This window comes from Serinus canaria, chromosome 3 (assembly GCF_022539315.1).
Source record: "Serinus canaria isolate serCan28SL12 chromosome 3, serCan2020, whole genome shotgun sequence".
Lineage (NCBI taxonomy): Eukaryota > Metazoa > Chordata > Aves > Passeriformes > Fringillidae > Serinus > Serinus canaria.
This window is the reverse complement of record NC_066316.1, coordinates 78,518,221-78,545,483: the sequence shown is the minus strand read 5'-3', so window position 1 is coordinate 78,545,483 and position 27,263 is coordinate 78,518,221. Positions and strand designations below refer to the sequence as shown.

Below are 27,263 nucleotides of genomic sequence, written 5' to 3'. Positions count from 1 at the left end.
GCGGCGCGCAGCCCCCGCGGGATGGCGGGCCTGTGCCTGTGCCTGTGCCTGTGCACGGCGGCGGCGGCGGCGGAGCTGCGACTGACACTGCTGCACACCAACGACGTGCACGGGCGGGTGGAGGCGCAGGGCGCGGGCTCGCGGAGCTGCGCGGCCGGAGCGCCGGGATGCTTCGGCGGCGTGGCGCGGAGAGCGGCGCGGGTGGCGGCGGAGCGGGCCGCGCACCGCAACGTGCTGCTGCTGGACGCCGGGGACCAGTACCAGGGCACTGTGTGGTTCTCCCGCTTCAAGGGCCTGGAGGCGGTCCACTTCATGAACCTCCTGCGCTACGATGCCATGGTAAAGCGGGTCGGGGGACAGCGAGAGGCGCGGTGGGGTCTTCCACTCCCTCTCTCCCCTTGGGTGCCGGGTCTGTTCGTGCCTTTCCTCGCCCGATGCCGGTTTTTCGCTTTGCCGCCTCCTCCAGCGCGTAAAGTTGCATCAGAAAAGGCTGTAGGTAATGCTAAAATCGTAGCCAAAGGCAGGTGGGAGGCAGGCGAGGAGAAGAGAAGTGATTTGTTGGGTAGTGGGCTCCCGGCCGAATTAAGTCGTGAGCTGGCAGCCCCACGGGTAGCCAGAGCCCGGGAGATAATGACAAGGCTACACAGAGTGATGCATTGGAGCTCTCCTTGACAGATGCGGGCAAGGGACTGGACGGGCTCTGCTGGAGAGGGGTTGGCAAGCCATGGAAATGACCCCAGCAAAAGACAGGCGAAGAGTCTGGTCTGAGACAGGGGAGTTAACTCTGCCTGAGGCTCGCAGCCTGTCCTGCTTCGGGAGGGCACTGGTGGCACAGGTTGGCAGTGCTGTTTCAAAGAGTGGAGGGTTTTAGTTTTCATCAATCCCACCCTGTTTATGTCCAGTCCCCTCAGAGCTGTGGTGATGACAGGGTATATAAGGGGCTGTATACAAACAGCCCAGAGATCACAACAGCGCCTTAGTGAGGAAGGTCTCTGAGACCGTGCTAATCGCTCACACTTACTCTGCCTCTTTTGGTCATGCAAGTGCTGAGAGGAAGGTAGAATTTGTGGCTGAGACCGGGGGATGTCACTCCATATCCTTAAATCTTTTGTCTCAGAGCAGTGCTTATTTTGCTTGTGTACAACTCCGGAAAGGAGAGAGATTAAAGTCATGTTTGAGCATGACTGCTGTTGTGAGAGTGACTGGATCTTTATTTCATCCCAACTGTCAGCTTGAGAGGAAAATCTTCTGGGCATATCACATTCTCTGTCTTCTTTTTTGCTTTATCTGGAAAGGACGGTGCTTTCTTTTCCAGGTGAAAATGGCTTCACCTGTGTATTCCTTCTGCCTCAGGACAGCTGTGGAAGGGAAAGTCATGCCCCGGTGCACTTTCTTAGGCTAAGCACCAGACAGACAGGTCTGTGAGTGATACTGCTCCCTGTTCACGTCCCCCAGTGAACGGTTTTCTAATCGTGATACTAACATTAACAGGGTCTTTCCTCTGAATGATGATGGAGAGGAGTGTGTGCATTCAGGACTCATCCTCACTGAGAGCTGGGGAGAACCTTGGGATTCTGCAGTGCAAGAAATAACTTGAGGTGGTTTTTCCCTACCTTCCTGCTGTCTGTCATTTTTCAGTCTTGTGCTTGCTGGTATAACTGGTTCATGGGCAGCCTGCGAGCCTGTACAGTTCCTGATTATTTCACAAGAAGAAATTTTTGCAGACAGTGTTGAAGTATTGTTTAGTTTTTGTTTAGTTCCTACATAACTTTTAGAAAAGTTATGTAGGAACAATCTGGTTTTGGAGATAGCAAAAATTTTTCATCAAAATAAGCTTTAAAAATAAACTCACCCTATACCAGATATCCGGAGGCTTGAGCTAGATGTGAATGCCTTAGGCGAAGTAGTCAACCACTTGTTCTCTGTGGAGGTGCTGCTTATTACAATTTGAATAGAAGGTGACAGGATAGGTGCGAAACGTTCTGTAGCTTCTCACTCTTTCTCGGCTGCCAAAGACCCTAAAGAATAGATGCCCAGTGTCGGGCAGTGCTGCATCATCTGTGTCTATTCTTCTGTCTGTAGACCGGGGGGGCCGTGCAGTGGGGATGGTGGCTGGCTGGGGGCACAGGGAGCAAGGTAAGAGCCGCACTGAGAAGGGTGAGCTAGTGTTTCTTTAAGAAGAATTTGGGAAGCCACATCCCTGACAGTAGGGGTGGGGATTATTGAAAGTTTAGAAGTGAGCTACAGGACTAGGATTACAAACAGGATGAAGGAGGGAGCATGAGTCATTAAAGTTGTTACAGGATGCGAGCAGGAGGCATAGGAGGATTTAGGACAGCCGGGAAGCATTAGTGGTTTTCTCCACAAATAGGAGAAATTTCCTTTTTTAAGTTTACCTTTTTCTCATTTATACCTGTTATCACCTCCAATCTGTTTTCTCCTGTTTCATTTCCTCCCAAAAATTTTCATGGCACCAGCCTTTTTTTCTGGTGTAACTAAGACTAAAATCCAATATAAATTCCTCCAAGGCAGTAATTGGAGAGGTGACACAAGTCTTCTAGCTTTACTTTTAAGTTTCATCCTTCTGTTAATTTGTCTCCTGATTTTTGAAATATTTTTATAGTTGCTGCTTGTTCAAAACAGGATTATATAATCACATGTTGTGTGCCTGAATATTTCTGTTTATTCCCCCTTGTGACTTGCACTTATGCTGGCCAGTAGATTCAGTTTTGGTTAAGGGGTATTGCACAGGTGCAGAGTGCAGGAGTTCTGGGTATAAGGGCAGTTAGGTAGAGTATAGCAACCCAAAATGGTCCACATCTTCCTCCTCAGAGGAGGAGCAGCGTCAAAAGTAAAACTGTATTTTTATCCACCACTGATTTCTCATTAACAACTTAATAACCAACCACCCACATCATGGGAAAAGTTTTGATTAAAGCTAGTGTCCTAATGGACGTGAAATAATCCAAATGCATGACAACAAAGCCAAGAGAAACAATCTTTCCTAACTGGTTGGTTGGGTTAGGATTTTGGGGTTTTTTTTCTTCCAAAAAGCTCGTGGCAGTTATATCCCATTCAATTTCTTAATTCATTTGCAGCCTTTTTTTTGTTGGGGTTTAATTGCGTATTTACAAGGAACAGAAGGCATGTGCACTAGCCAAAAGGAAAGAGCTTTTGACCATATTTATATGGTCATATTTATTGGTCGTATTTATTTATATGGTCATATTTATTTATTTTGATCATATTTATATACTCTACCAGTCCACAGATATCTTTTCAGAACATCCAGACAACATCAAGATGAATGACCTTTTTTTTCTCTCTTTATTAGTATTTTTTTTACAGCAAATTAGATTGCAATTAGAATGCCATTAGAAATGGAACATAATGGAGTGCACTGTGTCTTCCCAAGTCAGGATTTTTTTAAAGATATTCTTGGTTCTTTTGGAAAAGTGCTGTGGCAGCACACAATTTGGCTCCTTCTCAGGGGTGTGAGCAGTGTTCTCAGCAGTGTCAGCAGGAACAGCTGATTTCCAATGCAAGTTACTGCTGATATCCTGAAATTTCCACCTAGCGTTGACTACCTGCCTGTAAGGATAAAAGGAACCAGGAATCTTTGTCTGTCAGAAGAGAAAGACACTGCCAACCAATTGACTGAAATACTGAGCTCCCAGACCTGTGGTGGCTTAAGGTGCTCCTTGGTTTGGAATGTGATCAGGATTAATGTCATCAGGGTTAATACAGCCATTTGCAGAATAAAAGCTGGGGCAAGCCCAGCTGGGTGTGTGGGCTGTTTAAGTAGAACAGAATGATACATAAGCCTTCTGAGATGATGAATGCAGCTTTACCCACTTAATTTCAGAATGAAATTTCACAACACTTTTGCCTGGAAGAGTTAGCCCATTGGCTTTGATATCTCTTACGTGCTTAGCTCCAGCTGCAACCTGAAACCTCATATAGAGTTATTATTTACCTAACAATTGTAGTGTTTTTGTGGCTACATCCTGTCCTTGCCCAACACCTAAATATGTTACAAAGTCCTTGAGTGTATAGGACTCTTGCTTCTGCAAAATGCCATCTATGGAGGTTTTGCTGGCTTATCACCAAATTTACAGGTACAGGCATGTGGCAGCTTAGGCTGAGCATGAAGAAGGGGCAGGTAGGAGAAATTTTCCTCAAGGTAAGTCCCTTTCTGAACCAAACATTCTCATCTGGGTGGTATTGCCTTGCTAATAAATAAACAAGACTGCTTGTTTCGTGTGGCAGTCTCGACACTTCACTGTGTTCAGTGCACACCCACCTGTGTGCACACACCCCCACTGTGTGTTGGCTCTGAGGACTCTCTGTAGCTGATAAACATTACATCTTCCATAGGCAAGTAATGATATTGATGGTGGATAGGAAATTCTTTTTTCTTGTTGCATGGTAAAGCACAAAAGAACCTTTACTAAGTGTGACATGAGTATGTTTTAAAAACTGTAGTCCAAGCACAAAGCTCTTAAAATTTTCTTAAAGAAAATGCTAAATATCAATGGCAATATTTGTTTTCTTCAGTATTTAAACAATGTATTTTCCATACATAAGATATATGTTTGCCTTTGTGGTAATTGTTAATCCTCTTTTTTAGAGTTACAGGATGTAAAACGAATGGGTTTTGATCTGATACACTGTCACAAACAGATTTTGGATTTTGAAATCTGTGTCATGTATCTGTATCACATTATCTGTATTTCACATCTGTATCCATGTAAGAGAGTCTGAAAAACAGAAACCTACACCTAAAAAGAAAAATAACCCAATCACTTCTTTGTTCATGAGAAACAGGAATGTGTTAGTTTAGACAAGTTAAAGTTTTCTTTCATAGAACATAGACTTTTTTTTTCTCAAACATACCATGTATATAACTTATGAGACTATTTACATCAAATAGTTGAGGTAGGGTCTTATATTTTCTTCTCATTTTTTGCAGGCTTTGGGTAACCATGAGTTTGATGAAGGTGTGAGTGGATTATTGGATCCTCTTCTTAAAAATGCAAATTTTACAGTCCTCAGTGCAAATATTAAAGGGAAAACTCCATTAGCAAATGAAATGATGAAATATGTTCATCCTTTAAAAATAGTTCATTTTGACTCAGAATCGGTTGGAATTGTTGGCTACACTACAAAGGAAACTTCTTTTCTTTCACAGCCAGGTATGTTTTCTTTAGTATGTAAGTTTATGTCCTTTGTTTCTATTTTGCTATTTGCCTGCTTTTATAAATCCAAAGATGAATGTTTGCAGCAGAAAGGGACTTTGCCTGATTTTTAACCTTAAAAAGGCTTGCCAACATTAAAACCCTCTTTTATACAGGCCCGGACCATATCTATGAATATCAGAAAGTCACTGAGGTTGCAGGAGAGCTCAGGGGTTGTTGGGATTTTTATTCTTGCTTGGGTTTTTAAAGTTATATTCCGTGTTATTTTACAGTTATTTATCCATTTAAATGAAAGTTAAAACATGAATACAACTCGTCTCTAGCATGAAGTGTGACATTTCTCTGTGTGTTGAAATTTTTTTCTGGGATGCCTCCATGCCCCAAAAAAAGAAGAGGTTCATACTTGTTTTTGAAGCAAAAGTTTCCCAATATGTTTTTAGCCTCTCAAAATATTTGCAGAAGTTTGACTATTGGAGGAACACCCATTCAGCTTTTACCACAATTGCTTCATTCATGAGTAAAATTAGAATTGATGAGGAAAAAGACTTCTCAATTTCTGACTATTTTTTCCAGCATTTCAAGGGGTTTAGTTTGATGAGGGGTTTGTTTGGGTTTGGTTTTTTAGTAAAATAAAATGGTCTACTGGAATGAGAAACACATTTAAATCAGCTGTAGGAGATGTGAGTCACTGCCCGCTCAGAGTTCAGCCTACATGTAACAAAAACAGAGTTTCTTCCCTGGGTTTTGCAGTTAGGGATACTCTTAACACTGCTTTGAAACACTTTCATATTGAAAAGGGACTTCATATTATTATTTCATGTATTATTTCTCTTTCTATTGCTTAGTAATACAGAAATAGTGTATTGTTTTCCTGAAAAAAAAAGGAATATTCAATACTTTGAGGAAGTATTAGAATATAAAACTATTCCTTCTGTGCTTTTTAATTCTAATTCTGTATGTTTAACCTGTCAAGAAATGGGCATCTGAGGTCTGAATAGACTTACTGATCTCACTTCTATTTTTTAGTGATGTGGTATTGGGTTCCTGTCTTTCTGTCCCCCAGCAAAAAAGAAAATGAATCAGATTTTTGTGTAGGCAATAGAATTTTACCTGTGCCTGAGGGCATGAGGGTAGGTATCATCAGATGTCATGCTAGGTTTGAATAATGACAGCCAATACTGTCCTCCATTAGGGAGTAATAAAATCTGCTGTGCTCTTCCTCCAAACACCTGTGTCGGGGCAGTGAGATCATCAAAGTAACCATCTTGCAAATAAATACACTGGGTGAAAATCCAGATAGTGCTAGAATGATTCCATGAAGCATTTGAATAAATTTCCAAAATGTATCCAAAAAGTTAGTAATTTTGATTCAGACATCATAACCAATGCCTCAGTATGCTGAGATACTGTAAGAGACCACAGCTAGTTAAAAAAGCAGAGGTGAAAGGGAAGTCCTCCATAGATGGAGCTGAAGCATCCCTAAGGAAGTATATCCCACAGTGTAACTGAGCAAAAGGCAGAGGAAATTCTAACAGCAACATTTATAGTGATCAGAGTTTTTCTAGTTTTCTGCTTTGCCTTTTTGGTGTGTGGAGAAACATTTAGAAGTTTTGAAAATGTGAACTCGGGACATGTTAATATAGCTCAATGACTACATCTTGCCCATGACCTAGCAATCCTTCAGACTGGTAAAATCATGGCAGACATGGGTTGGTGGCTAAATAATTATCAATCTAGTTCCTTATATTCAACTGTTATAACTTTGCTAATTTTAAATTCAGCACCTTGCTAATCTCTACACATTTCTTCCAGATGATTCTGTTTTCTCTGCCTGTGTGTGCTTTGGCATGCTCTACACTCTTAGGGGTTTAATTGCATGTTTAGGAGGAACAGAAGGCATGTGCTCTAGCCAAAAGGAAAGAGCTTTTGACCATTTCAATATACTCTAGGCAAACAGGAAGCTTGAGAATGCTGAAAGGTGAATTCCTACATTACTGCTTTTTGTGGAAGCATTTTGTGAGTGTGATTTCTCCTGTTGTTAAATCTCCATAACTTTCACCCAGCTATGAAATTACAACTTGTACTTTTCATAGTCTGCTTAAAAAAAGGTTATCAAAAGACTTGAACAGAATATGAAGTCCTTAAATGTCAGTGTTTGCATTGGGAGGGACCAACTAATTTCTGCTGAAGTACTGTTAATGCCACTGCTTGGAAACCATAGGGATGGGAAACACATTTATAGATTCCAGCCAATTGGCAGTTTTTCTGGAGTTCTCTGTTTTGCTATGTACAGCTATCTCAGTTGAGTGCCCAGCAGGTTTTTCCATGTCCTGAAAGAGTAGCTCTCAACTTGGCACACAGACACAGTTACCTGTGTATTTACTTTCTAGTATTTGATGGTTCCAGCCCACTTGCTATAGTTCTGTAATGTTGTTTGGTTCACTGTATTTTTGTATAAGGTGTAAATGCCAGCCTACTTACTCTGTAGTAACCTTACAGGCAGCAAAATATTTACTTAAACTATCAACCTGGCAGAGTTTACAAAAGTGGAATTTTAAATTGCATTTATTCCACTTTATTTTGGCTATCTTGCATAATATTTTTAACAGGCAGACAGTTCTTCTCCCTTGTTCTGTCATAACAGTTTGGCTGTTTTTTCTGAAACTCTGCCTCACCTAAAAAGATAAGAGAATGCCAAATCAGCTTAAAACCTAGAAAGAGAAGTGGAATATTGACATGAGCAATAAGTTAGTAATTTTGATTCGGATTGTTTTGAAAAATGCCCAGATAAGTGCTAAGCAACATACTGCTTTTTGCCTGTTTTCTTAGAGAATTGAACACTGTGTAGTTGCTATTATAGTCCCCCACTGTATAACTTTCAAACCTGCTGGCCCTTTTAATCTCAACGACATCAAATACTCCAATGACTAGGATGCAAAGCTGTGTGCAGTGCCGTGGCTAGGCCATGGAGAAGGGGTGAAAGAAGCCCCTGCAGCCCCAGGCAGAATTCCCTTTCTGAGGGCAAGGCAGACAACGGGAGATCAGTGGGTGGGTGGATTGGCAGTGGGATGACCCACCCGAGCTCTGGTGTCTGTCTGTCCTGACATGACAGTCCTGGGAGAGGGATGGGCTTACCTGCATGGGATGGTCCTTGTTCTTTCCCTCCTGATGAGAATGGGTCGGTTTGTTTTGATACCTTTCTGCCTGAAAGAAGGGTGTAGCAAGGTGGGGAACAGTGTCCTTCTCCTAAGTAACAAGTGACAAGTCAAGAGGAAATGCCCTCAAAGTTTTTCCAGGGGAGGTTTACATTGGATTTTTGGAAAAATTTCTTCTTGGAAAGGGTTGTCAAGCACTGGAGCAGACAGCCCAGGGAATTGCTGGAGTCACCGTCCCTGGAGGTGTAGATGTAGCACTTAGGAGCACAGTTTAGTGGTGGATTTGGCAGTGCTGGATTAATGGTTTGACTATGATTTTAGAGGCATTTTCCAGCCTAAAGGATTTTATGATTCTGTGGGTTGAAGACTAATAATAGCATGTCTTCAATGCAGAAGGTGCATTTGTAGGCTGCACTGATGTAGAGGGATAGCAGAGCTGGTGCTGATGGGGACAGTTTTTTTGTCATGGACCACCTGGCTACTGGCCATGGGAGAAGTTAGCCCACAGGCACCTGCATGCTGGCACAGCTTGTCAGTGGCTCGTTCCTGCTCTTTGTTTCAAGAGCTCATCTCTCAATGCAGAACTGGCCCCCACACCAGTGGGGTGCAGCTGGTCCATGGTGGAGGGAAGAGTACGTGAAGAGCCTGCGCTCAGGGATCAGTTCTTGCACTTCCCTTTCTGCCAGCAGCTCTGCATCAGGCCCAGGTGCTGTCAAATGCAAGGATGTGCAAAGAGGGGCTGAAGCCAGTGGCTTCCTTTACTGTGGAGAAGAAGGCTAAGAAGGAACCAAATGCAGTCTTCCACTGGTGTAAGGGGATTTTTTAGAGAAGAGAGGGACAGAGACTTCCCAGAGGGGAAGAGAAAGGACAAGAAACAATAAGCTCAAGCAGTAACAGAGGGTATAATGGAGGGACTTAAGGAAAAAATTTGTCATGGTAAGCATGGTTAAACTATTAAACATGTTGCCTAGAGAAACTGGAATTTCAGCCAGTTCAGACTAGACCCTGAACATCCTCATTTGGCTTTCAGTTCCTGCTTTGATGGGTTTTGGACTACATGGCTCCTGGAGGTCTCTTCCAACCTCAATTAACTTCTGACTCTTTGATTCTGAGAAGAGGTCCACAGGAAGAAAATGTGGGGATGCACTGCACAATTCACTCTGCAATGTGCAGTACAAAGATTCCCTCGGGCACTAACAGAGCTATTGAATGGGTGTGGTGCTGAACCAATTTATGTAACCCTCTTTTATCTCTTCCATTGTAGCAGCTTCCTCCTCATTTCCTGAAACATTTTGCAGTGGTCTGTGAATTTGTTTCACTCCTCCCTTTGTTATGAAATAATGTAAATATTTTTACTTTAAAGGCATTTTTCGAAATTATTTGATCAAAAAATTCTGCAGGAAGGAGAGGAATTAGGTAGAGGAGGAATTGGTAGAAAAGTCACTTGGTTGTCTTCACCAGAAAGTCTAAGTTCACAGTGGGTTGAACCAGTCCTTAAACTCTGCTCTTAAAACTTTGTCAGGGAAATTATCCTCTTGCATAGGAAGTCCTTTTGTGCAACCCAAACCACTGTGCCTGGGATAAAAACGCCAGTTATTCTAGTGTTCATGTAATTGTTTGTCACATTAGAGTAATTTCAGCAGGCACAGAAAACTTGCAGAAAAACTTTTGTTTTCCCAACATCCTTGTCCAGAAAAGGTTTCCCCTTTCCAGACTTTCCGTTCCTTATGCTGTTGTTTCAGGATGGTAGCTCAGACATGTGCTCTGCTGTATTGGCATTACTGAGACTGGTTCACATTAGGTGAGATTGTTTGTATGAAAAGGCAATTCAGATTTTAATGAATTCAGACTTTGAAGAAGCAGCTGTTTAAAGCCTTGAGGAGGGGGGATAAAGGAAAGAACAAGATGAGCGTGCAGTAAAAAGGGAGATTTAACTTGGGAGAAGATAGGTGATCTCCAAGAGATACAGTTGGGGAAAAAAACCCTTTGTAATAGAATAAAATTGTTTATATGCAAACACTGACACATTTAGTTTCCATTCTCTAGTTAAATAATAAAAGGCGTTCAATTTTTGATCCTGCTGTTGATGCCACTGAATTTTTTTACAGTGTTATAACTTTTTTTAGTCTAGGCTATTGCATACAGCTTGTTGCAGAAATGTTGTATTAGTCTAAGCACACAGGTGCTCCTGAGGGACTGAAAAACATTGGCTCAGATCAAAAGCTTGAACCAGCTAAGGATATTTGAAAGGCACTGCCATTCAAAATCCTTTTAATTATACAAACTAATATCTGATGTCAACTACTCTATTTCAAACTAGCAATTAAGGTACTTTGCAAGTAAATTCTTTTCGTTTATTTTCTTTTTTTAAGGGGATGATGTAACCTTTGAAGATGAAATTGAAGCCTTGCAACTGCAAGTGAATAAACTTACTGCTATGGGAGTGAACAAAATAATTGCACTAGGACATTCTGGTTTTAGCGTGGACAAAAATATTGCTCAAAAAGTGAAAGGAGTGGATGTTGTGGTTGGAGGACATACAAACACATTTCTCTATACAGGTATTTTACTTCTTACTAAAATGTTGCTTCTGAAGCTAAACTGAAACTGTTTGTCTTTAAACTTGGAGAACTTTCACCACTATAGTTTACTGCTGGCTGCACTCAGGTTCATAGCTGGTATATCCATCACTTCCGTGCAAGAAACCAATTCAAAACAGCCTGTGCACACCAAGTACCACAACTCACTGAGAGCTTCCATAATGCTGTGGCTATTCAAAGTGACCTATGCAAAGTGGGGAAGAGGAACATAGGTAGTAATACCCATAAATTACTGCTAAACATACTGTACTCCTTTCAAGCTCACACCTATAAAAGAGTAAATTAGTTGCCTACTTTAAAACATGTGTGTGACTTAACCAGAAAAATCAATCATAGAAGACTTCAAAACTGCTACTGGTGTTGATTTTCTCTGTAATCTGATTCCATATTCATAGGTCTTCATTTAGTCTGCCATTAAAATACTTTCCCCAAGATTCATCTGTTTTTTTCAATACCTCTTTTAATTTCTGACTTCATTCTTCTTTTCTCTAGAGGCAGATGTCATTGCAGAGATAAGCATTGCTGATCTGTTTTCTCCTGCAGTAATACTATTTTAGGCAACACCTACCATCAGCTGCTTCCTCAATGCTGTTACCTTCCCCAGAGTGTAAGGACACAAGTCAAAGAGTGGCTGTTTTGTTGTTCTGTTTGATTGAATTTTTAAAATTCTTTAAGTTTAGCAGAAACTTTAATAACTGGTTGAGACTATAATGGGAATTTTCTGTAGTTTTCAGAAAAGTTTCCTATGTGCCCTAGTCACAGGGATAACATTATGTACCCTACCCTAGGAACCTGACCACTTAAAAGGTTTGTACTGTCATCCTCTCCTCTCCTTATTCATCTCTTCTCTGTTTCTCATGCCTTTTTTGTCTTATCTGAACTCTCACCTTTTTTTATCTCACTTGTTAAAAAGAAACAACTGCATGCCACAGTTACACACTGAGCAGATCAGAATATCTCTTGAATTTGGCCTCAGGGAATAACTTTGACTAATCTGGAGGCACAGAGCATTTACACACCTGCTTACAAGTCAGAGCTCACAAACACTTTGCATGGGGGTGCAGCAGAGAAGTAGCCAAAGTGGAACAAGCAACAGGATGGAGCATCCCAATACCATGTGTCTAAGAGTGACCAAGAGGGATGATGGAGGGTACTGGATGAGCACGTGGAGACACCTTACTCAGATCTGCCCATGTTTCCCACCAGCTTGCAGCCCAGGGACTCCCCAAGCCAGAAGTGGTACCTTAATATTTACTTGCTCCATGGCTCCATCTCCTCCTGACTGCCTTCAACTTCCACAGCAGCTTGTAGCAGGGCCTTCCAACACTGACCTGCACTGGCCACAGGGACCTTGGTCTTGTCTTAGGGTGCAGCCTGCAACTTTACTGAATTGGTTTTGAGTTGGGAAAAACAAGGATGGATTCCATATCCAAAGTGTGCATTCCTTGTGGATTTACACAGTGGAATCCATATTCTCTTGCTCAGTCTTGCTGGCCAATGCCTGTAGAGAGTTTGTGCCTCATCGTGGTAGCCACAGTAGTCAAAATACCTTTTTGGGTGTGATCCAAAGAGACACCACATGTCACAATTTGGAACCATGATGTGAAGTGCTGCAGGAGCTGAGACATCTGAGTTCATATCATGTCTAGATCTGCAGGAGTTTGCAAGCACACCTCTGGTCATCCCAGAGAGTAGCCTGCTGTCAGACTAGACTATGTCAAGCTGTTCCACCCCTCCCCATTTGAAGCTGTCCAAGATTCACAAGGCCAGAGAGAGCACACTGCAGGAGACTCTGCAGCCCTCAGGTTAAAAATCTCAGCTAGGAATGAGTTGGCCCCTTTTCCAAGTGCTCTACTGATTTGATAAAACAAAACTGTCTTAGTTTTTTTATTAATACTGGCAAAGTGAGAAAAATAAACAAAGTAATGTCTGGAGGAGATACACAAAAAGTATCTATTTCGTCAAAACACGATTTTTGACAGAATGTGGTCTGAGCATATAATTTTTATCCCAAGTGCTGTGAAACACGTGCTCACCCATTCAGGAGCATCGTGAGTGCAGTTGTGAGCCATGCCCTGCTGAGTCAAAGCCACCAGTCAGCATTCCCAGAGAAACAGCCACATCTGTGGAGGTGATTTCACTGCAGAGTAAAACATCTGATTTGAAATGTCTTTCTGCATGTCTCGATCCTTATATTAAGCTTATAAGCTCTTATTTAAATCAAGAGGTGTAATCAATAACTGGCAGCAGAATCTGGGAGAATGTTCCAGCTCAGTCGAAGTGGAGATGTATGAGCTGTGCAGCCTGATCTGTCATGGAGGTTTAGAGACATACTGCCCATGGAGACATCTCCACAGAGAAATCTTAATGTAAGGGTTTCATCTTGGACTAGTCCAACCTGTCTCTAAGATATTTGCCAATCTCCAGTTTATGCACAGGTTATAAGGCGAATATTGCCCTGACTTGTTCAGGTGTGCATTTGGTTTGTAGAACTGATTCAACCAACAGTGGTAGTTTTGGGTTAGAGCAGTTAAATTTCTGGTTTTCATCAGAACAGATGTTATGAAAATGTAGTGTGTTGGCTAAAACAGGGTAAGAAATAGGAAAGTGTTACATGTTCTTCAGTCACCCAGTATGAATTTGTGCATTTGTAGTGAAGCAGCATCTCATGCCTTGACTGAGCATGAGTCCTAGTGCTGTGTTTGTTGGGGTAAGATGCACTGAATAGTCTTTGCATTTCAGAAGCAACACATCTATCTTACAAGGGAAAGATGTCATAGTGCTAATTGATCCTGAAAGGAAGCATCAGAATCAGAAAGTATTTTGTTAGAAAACAAGAAATGGGTAAGACTCTGGACCAGCACTTAACTACACACAGCTGATATAAATTGTAATAATGCCTAGAAAGAATAGCTTTATCTTTGTAATGCACTGTTCATTTGAGGACTAAAGAACAAGAAATAAAAACTTATTCCTTTTTCAGTTCAGAAAACCCCAAAGCCACTTTTGCATGCATAACTCCTGGAGAGTCCTCATTAGCTACAGCATTTCTTTCATTCTTCCCTAAATAAACGAATAGTTAAGTGGCACTCCAAGGAACCAACTCTGTTGGCCTGGCTGAAAGTAGAAAATCTAGTTCTGTGGTAAGTTTGGCTCAGTTTGTTGCAGCTCCTCTCCCTGGAGAAATAGGAGGGATTATAGGGATATGAATTATATTAGAGTTCTAGCAGGAATATTTATCATGCTGCTTATCCTAGGATTTGATATTAAGTAAACTGTAAATGGAAGGAAACAAGCTGTTCTGTGAACAGTGGAAGTGAAGAGGCTGCTTTTCTCTGGATCCATGTTCTCTGCCCCTGCTCCCCCTGCCCCTGCCTTGCCAGCAGCCCAGAGCTCACCAACACACTGGTGGGAAATGCCACCACCTTTGGGACGGGAGTAAGGAACAGGCTCTGAGGGAGCTCTGTCACACAGCACATGATGGCTCTTGGAGCTACCCAGCCTTGGTCTGACAGTGGGGCAGAAATAATGACAGGAATAACAGCAGGGAGAGATACTACTCAGATAATGTTGTCAATACTCAGATAATGTCAAGAAGACATGGAGAAGCCTGGTACCCTTGAGGCAAGAGCTGTGCTGTGCAGTTCCAGTTTCCGTTGCCACTTTCTGCCCTGTGTGATTTCTAAATCCTGTGGCAAACTGAGCTATCTCTTTTTTTCTGCCAGTGCCTCACCTTAATCTGTTTCCAAGCCCTATCCCTAGGCATCTTTCAGACTTTTCAGGTTAACAGGAGTTTTAAATCCATGACCACACAACTTTAATGCTAATAAAGGTTGGATTTGCAGAGGGTTTACAGGCTGTCTGAAATTTTGGAGGCTGTTTGGTATAGTGAAAAAAGAATCAGCTGGCTCTATGTACAAATTCACAGAACTGTTTGTAGGTATTCTGTCTGCCTATTAACAGTAAAATGCATTAGACTTTTTCAGACCAAGAAATCTGATGTATGTTTTACTTCAATTCTTAGTTTCTGTGTGATGAAGAATAATGTAGTATGAAAACTCAACAGTAAAATTTCATCCAGTGGCTGTTACATTTGCATTACTGAGGGGTTTAGATTGCAATAATTGGAAAGAAAAGTTGCTTTGTTGCTGTTGTGATGTGATGTCATGGCAGAGTGTGCTGTCATAACTTCAAAAAACACTGTGGTAGTTATTTGAATTCTTGTCCTGAAAACAACATTGTCTCTTGTGAGATAACTCAACAATCAAATGTCTGCTTGTTGTCCAGTACAGCCATGGCTGTTTCTATCCTAGCTGGGTTTGTTAAGGCTGAGAAACATTTGAAATGTCACTGTAGTAACTCCTTGAAGGTCACATGGGCTGAAGACCCACTTTTCACACTTGTTCTGTGCAGGCACCCCACCCTCCACTGAAGTGCCAGCTGGCCCATATCCATTCATGGTTGACTCAGATGATGGGAGGAAGGTGCCCGTTGTACAAGCTTATGCTTATGGAAAATATCTTGGTTACTTGAATGTTACATTTGACAAGAAAGGAAATGTAGTTGAAGCTGTTGGAAACCCCATTCTGCTGGACAGCAGCATTCCTGAAGGTATGTGGACTAGGCATTTGAGTTTGCCTGCAGCACTCTGCTACAATTCAAGTCTTGTCATGTTAAATACAATGTCGAAATAAAAATTCAGCTTTTTTTTCTGAGCTTGCCCAGTCTCTTATGCTAAGGTTCAGCCTATGTAGCAGTTGAATATGCATGCATTCAGAGTGTGTTTTTATCTACTTAAAATCCCTGAAAGTCCTTTTGTAAGAGCTCAGGTGATACAATACCTTACCACTTTGTAGAACCTGTTTTTGCTAGTCCTGTAATTGTGATTCAAAAGATTATGAGGACTAATTTACAGTTTTGCCAGAGGCTGGGTTCTTCAGAGCAGAGTTTAGAGCAATATAGGAAAGTGGAAATGTTCCAGGAAAAACTTGAAGTACCCTGCCAAGTGCTCTGCCAAAGTGCAAATACAATATACAAACTCAGGAGTTCTTGCATGCAGTGCTAACTGTGTTAAAAGTTTTAACTCTGAATCATTTAAAGAAGTGGGAGGAGGAGAATCTCTCTGTCACTTTTGTTTGTAACTCTGTCTGAGCTCTGTTAACTGTTTTTTTGTCAGCTCTGCAATTACCCTGGTTTTCTAATCTGTTTCTTCTCCAGTGTTTGCTGTATGAAGTTCTGAGCTTTTATCGGACTTTCTAGGTTCTACCTCAGTATTTGTAAAACAAATAGTTTAAAAATTATTTGTTAATAGATATTGGCTGTGTTATTCTCAGTGACCTATTAATGTAGTGAGATGATGTAATGAAAGTTTACATTCTCCCTCTGAAGTCAGTAAAACTTTAAATTCAGATACACTGGTGATATAATTTTATAAATGTTGTTCTTGCTGACAGGTATGAGGAAATTGATTAAAACTAGTAGCTGATATAAAATTGTTGTAACATCTGTCTGCATATACAAGTTTTTTTTCTGAAATAATTAAATTTTCACTCGAGAGACAGATGTGCATAAAGAATTAATTTCTATAAAGTGTTTATTCCCTGACATTGATATTTGAGCCATTTTTCCTTTTAGCACAACATTAAAGGGAGGATATTACAAACAGGAAAAAAATGCATCAAAGACCAATCTCACTTGTATTTTTAAAATTCTCTCACCTGTCAAGGTAGGTACTAGAAACCCCATCAGTCAGAGCTTAGAACAGGACTGGGCAAAAGCAGAGAGAAGGTAACCTTGCTGTGGCACAGGTCTGGCTTATTCCCTTGATTGTCCTGTCCTGCCTTCTCCCCTTACAGGCTTTTTTTTTGAAGTGAATATAGTTGCCATGTTGCTTGAGAAGTTTTTAGGGAAATTGTAACCTCTTAGAATCTTGAACACCTTTGTCTTTTCCTAAGGTTTGCGTTCACTGAAGTGTCATTAATATGAGACATGTATGATGCTTATTTTACACTTTTATATTACTTTACAGATGAGCACATTAAGGAAGAAGTGGAAAAATGGAGAGAAAACCTGGGGAATTATTCTAAAGAGATTGGAAAAACTAGTGTTTACCTGAATGGTACAAGCCAAGCATGCCGTTTCCAAGAATGTAACATGGGAAATTTGCTTTGTGATGCTATGGTAAGATGTTTTCACCACTACAGTAGGCAATTACATCTAGGGGTTACTCCAGAGCTATCCAGATCCTAACTATCAGCACATGGGCTCTGTGCCTGCTTTTCCACAGTGCAATATCCAGCATGTCCCTTGAAAGACCTGGCAGAAGCAAGGCTGTAAGGAATGCTGCTGTAGAGAGTAAGCAGCAGTTTATTCTTTGTGCACAGCCTCACAGAGAGAACAGCTTTTTCACAGATGGCTTTGAGGCTGCACTTTGAAGGGATGTGGCAGTCTGATCTAAGAGCCCAGCAAGGAGGAGAGCTCAGCTCCCCTGGCCCTTTTCTGCTACTGGCCCCTGCTCACAGCACTCACCCTCTGTCCTCTCATTACTCACTGGGCTTTGCTGTCACTTCAGTGCACTGGCACAGAAAACAAATCTGGGTATTTTTCTGCCAAGCTTCTGTCAAGAATTGTCTCCCTGAAGAGCCCAAAAGGTGCCAGCTGAAGCAAGGAGGGGGTGGGAAAGGCCATGAACCCTGCTGGGCACAGAACACCCCATACCAGAAGGAGCCACCAGCCCCTGCTGTGTTCTGACAGGCACTACTGGGCTTTAACAGTCACATAACTCCAGAAAAGTCTTTTTACAAGAGGTCACTTCCAGTTTTTAAACTTCCTGAGTTTGACTGTTTTACTGCCCTGCAGCAACACCATTTCATTTAAGTGTTTCAGGGAAAAACGTTCACTAATGTAACTATTTCCAGAAAATTAACTTTCCCATAAAGGGAAAGTTAAGGGACAATTAATAATCAGGACTTTTGACTTAGATTTGTCCCCAGAGCTATTTATCTAGTCCACGGTATTGCTCTTATTAGAGTCCTCAAAATAATTCTCTAGTTCATGAGCTGATTTTCAAATCAGACTAATATTTGGGAATTCTGCATACAGTTCTCCTAGAATTGGAGCATCTTGCTTTTTTTTTTTTTTTTCCTGCTAGATTTTAAAAATATCTTTATTTGCAAAACTGTGAACAAATGCTTTGGTACTTTTCAAGCTTAAAGAAAGTAACCCTGTAATCTTTCAGAAAATATTGTAGATTTTCTTGCAATACATTCTTTATTAGGGGGTCAAATTCTGTTTTAGTTCAATCAGTGTCCATAGACAATCACCTGCAGTCATCAGGAGATACATAAATTTCTCTGCATGTTGCCTTACCAGTTCTGTACTTGGTTTCCTGTCTGCTGACATGTGGTCAGAGGTATAAAGGGAAAAAATAGACCTGGCTGTTCCACAAGGTTTAATATTTAGAGTTGTCCTGAGAAGTGGAGAGAATAAGAATTGCAGAGGACTGATGGAATCTTTGTGCTGGATCAAAACAGAGGTCCATTTAGTCCAGTGATGCATCTCAACCAGTAACCCAGAATCTCGGAATAGAAAGGTTGACAGGCCTAGATGGCATTTTACAAAGAACTTTAAAGGGAGGACCTGAACGGGACCCAGAGGTGAAAAGACTATGCAACTGGTAACAGCACTGTGTGATCTCCTCTTTTAAGCTGCCTCAGCTCAGGGCTGGGAAGTTGCACTCCTTTGATTATGAGTTACAAACCTAAGCATGGATCTGGCCTCAGGGCATGACTTTGATGACTAAGCTGGAGGCACAAAGCATTTACACAGCTGCAAGTCAGAGGTCACAAACACTTCACATAGGGGCGCAGCAGAGGAGTGACCCACCTGGAACACATGACAGGATCATTTGTCCCAAGTTTTGTCTCCAAGAATGACAGAGGGGATAGTAGGGGATGAGCATACTCCTGGACAAGCCTGTGGAGCTGCTGTGCTCAGATCTGCCTGTGTCCCCCGCCAGTTTACAGCTCAGGCAGTCCCAAGGCAGAAGCGGTCTCTTGACATTTACAGGCTCAACTGGAACATGTGAGGAGAGCAAGAAACAACAGCAGGGAGAGAGAGGGAGACGGGAGATTAGTTCCTGCGGAGTGGCTCCACAGCCCTTTGGCTGCCTCCAGCCTTCCCAGCAGCTGGTGGCAAGGTGTTCCACCAGGGACCTGCACATCCTGCAGAGACCTTGCTCTTGCCAGTGCTTAGCTTGCTGCTGCCCACTGCCTGCATAACTGCTGGGGCTCAAGCGGTCCTTGCTCTGGAACACTTGCTTCCTATCCACCATCACACCACTCATGATTTTATAACCTTCTTGAATATTTCCTTCTGATCTCTTTCCCTGGTCATGTCTAGGTCAGACATTCCAAGTCTACATCATTATTCTACATTCAGAAGTTTTTGTGTGTTTGGCCATCCTCGTCACCCCTCTCTGGATCTTTTAGGTTTTTTATCAATTCTTGAAATGAGAAAAGACACAAATTCCTACCCAGCCTCCACATGCCCTTCTTCATTTCATGGGCTTCTGTATGTGCTTCCTGTACTTCTCTGTAAGAATGAAGAGTTATGACCGTAGTCACTCCTGTATGGAAACCAGTCCATCCTTTCTATTTTCCTAGGTTGTTTCAGCTATTCCCCATTCTACTCAGTTATTTCTGAGAATTAACGCTGAAGGTTTATCATCCTGATGCAACTGGGCAAATACCTGGTCTCCATTTTCTTTACTATTATGGATGTCACAAGCAAATCCTGTCCTTGCATTTTGTCAGAGCCTCACCACTGAACTGCAGGGGACACATTGCTGTGCAGAGTAGACTTTCTGATTTAGTATGCCTATTTCCTGTTCTTCCACTAGAAGAACTAGAAGGTTCTACACATTTCTAGTTACCCAAGGCCATTCCAAATATTAAAAACCAACCACAGAGAAGCTGAAATAGTTTATTAAATTAATATATTAATTTATTATTAGTTTATGCTTTCCCTAAGATATTTTAATGAGCAACAGTATATTTAAGGTATATTTAACAGTAACAGTATTTTAATGAGCAACAGTATATTTAACAGTATATTTAAGGTCCTCTTCACCTCTCAGTTCCCCAAATATGCTTGAATCATTTGTCTTTATCACAGTCACTGAAATAAAAATCACTTTTCCTTTGTTCAGCTGGCCTGCCTTGGCCATGTCATAGACACACAGACTAGGGTAGAGTTCAGAGTTCATTACAGTAAAGGGTAAATATTTTTCATGTTAATAATTTTAAAAAACAAAATACTTCTTTGGGTTTTTTAGTAACTAAGTATTTTACAACATGGCTGAAGATAATGTCAAAAAAAAATCAAAACCTTTCTGTCTTTTTTCATCTCAGATTGTATTTGGTGTAAATTTTCAGAGCCTATAGGAAGTGAAGATAAAATCTGTTTAAACATTTTCCTTTGGTAGCTTTCTGAGAATATTGGGCACCCAGATAAGAAGTCATGGAACCATGTTTCCATGTGCATCCTGAACGGAGGTGGGATACGGTCACCCATTGATGAGCAGAGCACTAATGGTAGGTAAAATTACCAGCTGATTGGCAACTTCATCAGATAGAAGGAATCAAGTTATGTCAGCCTGAGCACAGTGGTAGCTATGGGCTTGTTCTGATGGGGTTTGCACAGTGTTTAGATGTGATTTCAAACTTTCTCAGATGGTTTGTCCATCATTTGAGCACAACTGCACTCAGGCTGACCTTGACAGAAGTCTCTAGCATTGTTTGTACACAATGCTTTTTACAATTTCCCTCTCTCCTTGCTGCCTTGGAACAAAGGAAGGTCTCCTGCTGTACAGGGTCATCTGGTATGGTCGCTGTGAGCCTTCTGTAGTCTGCTGTAGAGTAAGTAAATTCTGGGCTTTCTAAGGTTTTAGTTTTTATTTTCCTGATACCACATAAATGCAACATGAAAACAAACAGCTTTCTCAGTTTAGCTAAGTCTTTCTGTAGGAGTATGTGAACAAATCTTAACTGGAAAAAGTGCCTGACGGAGTATGAATAGCTGTGTTTCATCTTAGATTGGTGCTTTGTCATGTATTTTAGTAGCTCTGTTCTAATAGCAATACATGCAGTTACACCAAACTCTGATTTATTGGTCTTGATACTTGCTGGTTCTTTGGGAGCCTGCAAAAAATATGTGAATCTCATCCCTACAAGCCCTCATTTTCTTAAACCGTATTTGCCATGTTCCTTGTCAAAAACTTGATGTTAAATAATCCTAAAATAATTCTGTAAACAACAGGAAAAAGAAACAACCCCCTGCTTCCCCCAATAACAAAAAAACCCCAAACAAAGAAGTGAACTAAATCTCTTTCCCCCAGGTAGCATTACTGTGGAAGATTTGCTGTCTGTTCTGCCATTTGGAGGTCGTTTTGATATGGTGAAATTAAAAGGCTCCACACTGAAAGAAGCTTTTGAGCACAGTGTGAGGAGATATGGAAAAGGAAGTGGAGAGCTGCTGCAGGTTGGAGGTATATTTTCTTCTTTCCTCTTCTCAGTTTTCCAAAACAGCCATCCCTCCTGTTGGCCTTTTTCCATCTGGAAGCCTTTTTTTAAGAATGGAATGTCAAGCTGGCCATACATCCTCGCCCTGTGCCTCTCACATGCCAGCCAGCAGCTGCTGTTTATCCCATATGTGTTTAATTGAGCCACTGCAGCACACAGCCCATTGCTGCAGAGATAGTGCTCCTGAGCTTCCCAAGCCCATAATGGCATCAGTTTAACACTGCAATTAACCAGGGGAAAATAGAATTCAGTATAGCTGTAACACAGAAATAGCTACAACAAGCTCCAGTTTTAAGTTCCTAACTGGCAGCCTACCTGAAATGCCAAACTGCATAGCTGTGCTGAATTTCAGTTTAACAAAATCATTTTGTGCAATTAGCTAATGATTAATGACAGTTTTAGAGCTCATCTGACTGGACTATGGAATTGCTCCAGTGAATTTCTGAATATTTTATGGATGAACACTTAATATAAAAAATCTACTCATATCTTTAATTGCAGCTATCTATATGTTTATCCAGATGTGTATTAGGCTACAGTCATGTCTATTCGTGGTCTCTTTGTGATTTAGTGCAGATTTTATTGTTTAGTTAGCAGAAGAGCTGAACTTCAAGGGCATTCCCTCCCTCCAAGCCTCTCATCCCATATACCCTGACAGTGTTATCCCTCACACGCCACAGACACACCCTTTGTCTCACACTTTCACCAGTAAGTTCCCATGTTCTTAGGTACCTCTAAGGTAAAGCAAGAACAAACTCTGCTGCCTCTCCACAAAAAAAGAAGAAAAGCAGTAGCTCTGGAAAGCATTCAGGATGAAGATGCAGAGCAGGAAGAGTGCCAGGGTTGGAAGAGCCTCAGTGCTTTGAACGACTTTTAGTGGCTTCCTCATCTGCAGATTCTTGGCAGGGCTGCTCTGGGGTCTGGCTTTCCCCTGGCCTTGATCAAGAAGGAGCACAATGAGAAATTTTGCTTCTCCTACAGTGAGGAGACACTGCGGTGTACAGCCGTGGTCTGACTTTCCTTTTTCAGGACACTGCCTATTATCCAGAATAGATACCAAGTTAAGTTGGCTGTCTGGCCTTCAAAAAAAGTCATTTCGGCAACAGGCCAGGGAAATGAGAAAGCATGTGACTACAGAAATAAGGGAAGGTATTTTTGTCTTGCAGTATTACAATCCCATGACCAGAAATTTCCTTTTGTGGAGTAGTGATGAGAATAGACATCAGATAAGTAAATGAGGTGGGACAGTGCTTCAGCAATTCTTATTTCTCTGGAATGTTCTTGTATAGAAGTTAAGTAAGTGTGCAAAGAACACAGGGCATTAACTGGTGCAATTTAGAACAATACAACTCTCAGTCATAGAAAGAAATGCAAAGAACCAGCTGAAGATGAGGGAGAATGCTGCTTCTGGCCCTGTGTGTTCAACATGCCCTGCACTAAGTGGCATTCCAATGTGTATTTTTGTAGGCATCCACGTGGTCTATGATCTCTCCAGAGCCCCAGGAAGCAGAGTTGTTAGCTTAGAAGTGCTTTGCACAGCTTGCCGAGTCCCAGCCTATGTCCCACTCCAGATGGATGGAATATACAATGTGACTCTGCCATCCTATATGTTATTTGGAGGAGATGGTTACACTATGCTGAAAGACAAAAATCTGGGATACAGTAAAGGTAAGGGGGATACAGTCCAGGTAAGTATGGGCACTAACAAGGTAGCAGGCAAACAACTCCCCAAAACTAAAGATTTTTCTACAGTATAAACCTCAGACTTTTTGCCTATACTCAGTGATTAAATTTGCTTCTACTCTGACAGTTCTGGCTTGCTAGATTTTGTTGTAGGCAGCAAATCCGTTCTTTTTCAGTTAAACCCACAAAAGTTTCAGAGAGAAACATTATCAATTCAGCAGTGCTCTGAGAGCAGTCCTGAGGTTGTGGTAAACCAGAAAAGCAGCAATGAATACGGAGAGTACATCTTACACTGCCTTGCACTTGTACTCATTACTGAACAATGCACCAAAAAGAAAGGTGCTGTTTTCTATAGACCTTAAATTTCCACTGTACAGAAGTATTTAGAAAGACACAATCATCACCTCCACTGTTAAACAACATGCAGCTCAGGTGAACAACAGAGGGTGAGGGAAAAGATGCCAACCTGCTTGAAAGGAATTAGCCTGCCCAGCCAAAGCCAGGGACCCCCAGGAGCTCTGCAGGCAGGAGAAGGCAGGGTGCCACAGACACCACAACACAGAGGTGGAAGAGAGGTGTTTTATAATGCTTAAGGTCCTCTACAAAGCTTTTTTAAACAAGGCTTAAGGTCCTCTAAAGCTGCATGCAAAGTGTTAGAATGTCTGTGTTTGTACAATTGGTATTGTCCATCCTTTAGGATGGAGGGAAACTTGAAAAAAAATTGAGATTAAAATCCATTATTTCTGAAAACACAAAAGGGGTGTAGTGCTGTATTTTTTAAAAAATATCTCATAGGAGCCCATCTACATTTTTGCAGAACTTTAATTTTGTATTTTAATTTTGCAGAACTTTTAATTTTTTTCTGCTTGTTCATGGTGAAAGCATGCTTTTACCTCAAAAATTTTCCTTCTGGCTCTTTGTTACAGGCTATTTTTTTTTCTATAGGTGTTTAAATTTAAAGTTGATTCTCAACTGGTGCAACTGGTGTTTTAAATCAAGTTCAGCAAAACTTGATCTAAAACATCAGCCCTACTCATGAGACTGAGAAAGATCTCTAGGAGTAGTGAAAGGGAACAACCTGTAAGGTTCTTGTAAAGTCTTTCAGTACAACAGTAGGGTAAAACTGTAGTTATTCTTAAGATGGAGGGCTACCCTTTATTATTTTAAGAGCTTGGATCAGAAGGGGCTCATTGCATGGTTGGCAGAAGTGACTGAAAAGGCTCTCCCCTGGAGTAGATCTCCCATGTAATACCTTGTGCTTATGTGCACACAAGCACTGCCAAGACTAGAAACTTCTCCTAAAAAAAGTAAATTTGATAAAGTATAAGCAATAGCTTTGCCAGGTCTACAGCCCTATACCCCAAACAGGTGGGAGACTATTTCAATCTGCCTGAACTGGAAAATACCATTGTAACAAATGCAAAACAAAACAAGCCAGACAAAACAAAAATAATTTGTGTGTGTGTGTTTGTTTGTTTGTTTGTAAAATACAAGTTGCTACCAAAAATTCTGGCTACAAACCACCACAGGTAATGTGTGCTGATTCAGAATAGCAAATCATAGAAAACAATTTGATTCTTGAGCTAAAACTGGAATGTAGGCAAGTTCTTACATTTTGGTGAAGAGCTTGGCAGATGCAGAGAAGTTTAGTGTTTGTTTCTTTAGGTGAACCTGACGTTGAAGTTGTTTCCCGCTACCTCCAGAGAATGAAGAGAGTCTACCCAGCAGTTGAAGGTCGAATAAAATTTTCTTCTGGAAGTCTTATTGAAGCAAGTCTCACCCTGATCTCTGTATTGTTGACTGTAACATTCTTGCACACTTGATTTTTTGTTTGAAGGAATACAGGAGGAGAGATGATACTGAGGAAGCTGTAAGAGACCTGTTCTCTTCTGTTACACCTGACAATGAATGAGCAGTGAGGTTGCTGCATGTCGGCAGTGAGCAGCCCCCTGCCTTGTCTTTAACCTGGTGGTGCCACTGGAGCACTGTGTGCAGAGCAAGGGGGCAGAATCCACAACTTTCCTTGGTCAGAATCAGCAGGTACCTGAAACTGAGGACTCAAAAGCAGAGTTCTAGTGAATACTTACTGCTCAATCATAAAACAGTGACAGACTGAAATGGGGTATTATAAATTGTCAAATTCTTTGAGCTGCTTTAGACAGTGAGTTAAGAACCTGATTCCAGACATAAACAAGCTTCTAGAAATGGATTATTATAGATACATATGCCTTTCTTTGATCTCCACTCAGGGTTAAGGTATTCAATCTAATATCTCTCCTTTGCTTCCAGTCATATTTATCATACCTACACGAATGCCTGAAAGAGCTGGATTAAACTCTGTGCCATTAAAATCATGAGGTTTATTAATTATGCAGTTTTAAAAAGTTTTTCTTTTACTACTGAAAAAGAAATATCACACTTTTATTTTCCACTAATAAAGGATGCAATGAAACCTTGACTTGACTTTGGCCAATTTTAACAATTTGAGTATTCTTCACTCTTAAATATGACCAGTTTGGGGACTGTATGCAGAGTGAGAACACAATCTGTGACTGTATTTCATATAAATATGCTCACTTTTAAACCTCTTCCAAAGAACAAAGCACACAGGACTGCTGCCTGTTACTCTGTATTAGCAACATTCCAAGAAAATGCCAGATCCAGGCATTGATTCCTGCAGCACTTCTGGCATCCTTTGGAAATAGTCAGGCAATGGGGCATTTTACAGCATAACCTGGCTTTATGATAACTGTGATTATATCTCTTCTATGGAAAGGCTTTGTTTAAAAAAATAGTTGTAAGAAATCAAATTAAATGCTAAATGTACATTGCTGATGCTTTATCAAGAAATGATTGATTGTAAACAAGGATAAAAATATCATTTTCCAAGATTACTGGGACTTTTGACATCTACATGTTTGGGTTGTTTAATGCTGTGTAAAACGGATTGTTCTGAATAAACCTGCTGGGTTTTCCTGGAAAGCTCATTACAGTCTTTTTCAACACTGAAGCTACTTGCCTCTTCCATCCATTGCACTTGTAGATTTCAAGAAAGTGCATTAAGAGAAACATTCAGGATGCTGAAATTTAAAGACCCCATTCACTTCCACATCCATTCAAGGGCTGTGCCTGCAAGGCTCTGGACCACACAGCTGTATTAGGTAAGGGGTGTAGAACAGGGAGACAAACACCTGACCTTGTCACACTGCCAGTTATGCGCTGGCATTGATCATTTGTCACTTCTACTCCCTAAGCTGTTAATTCACAGAATGGTCTTCCTTCATCAACATCAAATTAGTAACAGAGAGGGCACTGACAGACAGAGCTGTGCCTCCACACAGGGATTTTGAGAGTGGCAACAACTGCTTTGGCAGAGACAGAAAGGAGAGAAAGAACACTGTTACCTTCCTTTGACAAACAGAAGGGAAAGGTCTGCAACAGTAAAACAGATGAATTATACTGACAAAGAACAGCAATGCTGCATTAGATTGATGTGTTTGTAAAAAAGGAGAAAATGGGTGTTTGAAAAGAAAAATTAAGGAACGTCTAAGAAAGCGTCTCTGTATTGTTCTGCAAGTAAAACTTGTTATAAACCCACACATAAAAGTCCTTTCCAAAATGTCTTTTATAAAGGCTGGGCCAACAAATTAAGACTTACAGAGAAAAATCTTCCACACATTTTTATATGAATGAATTTTTATAAAATGTGAACAGACTCACATCCTCTTTTCTAAGCCTCTAAAGCGGATGTCAGAAAAAAAAAACCACAAAGCCAGATAAGAAACTGCAGAAAAAAATTCTTTTCACATCCGTTATTATTTTAAGAGGGCTTTAGATTTGAAGGTCAGGTGTTAAAAAGACTAAATTACAAATGTGATTTCCCATGCTCACAGAAAGATGAAGGCTAAAGACAGTTCTGAGAGTAGTTAATTATATCCAATAGATTCAATCATACATCTTTGTTTGGAGACAAAGAAAAGGATTTGTTAAGACACTTTAAAATAACTTAATGGGAGCATTCTACAACTTCTTCCAAACAATTTTTCT

The 27,263-nt window shown here is 41.1% G+C and overlaps 1 protein-coding gene across 1 annotated transcript; it reads left to right on the top strand.

Annotated features, from left to right (window-relative positions):
• On the top strand, positions 1-26,203 carry NT5E (5'-nucleotidase ecto). The gene is made up of 9 exons (XM_050972022.1): positions 1-339; positions 4,973-5,195; positions 10,726-10,914; positions 15,367-15,564; positions 16,982-17,133; positions 20,438-20,550; positions 21,354-21,499; positions 23,001-23,201; positions 24,882-26,203. The coding sequence occupies exons 1-9, from the start codon at positions 22-24 to the stop codon at positions 25,037-25,039; spliced, it is 1,698 nt and encodes a 565-aa protein (XP_050827979.1). The 5' UTR covers positions 1-21; the 3' UTR covers positions 25,040-26,203.
• The last annotated feature ends 1,060 nt before the right edge of the window (positions 26,204-27,263 follow it).

Excerpts from the sequence above, each read along its gene's own strand:
- NT5E (XM_050972022.1), top strand. The coding sequence starts at position 22 with ATGGCGGGCCTGTGCCTGTGCCTGTGCCTGTGCACGGCGGCGGCGGCG. Across the intron at positions 5,196-10,725 it reads TTCTTTTCTTTCACAGCCAG|GGGATGATGTAACCTTTGAA; the intron begins GTATGTTTTCTT and ends TCTTTTTTTAAG. Across the intron at positions 20,551-21,353 it reads GAGCAGAGCACTAATGGTAG|CATTACTGTGGAAGATTTGC; the intron begins GTAAAATTACCA and ends TCCCCCAGGTAG.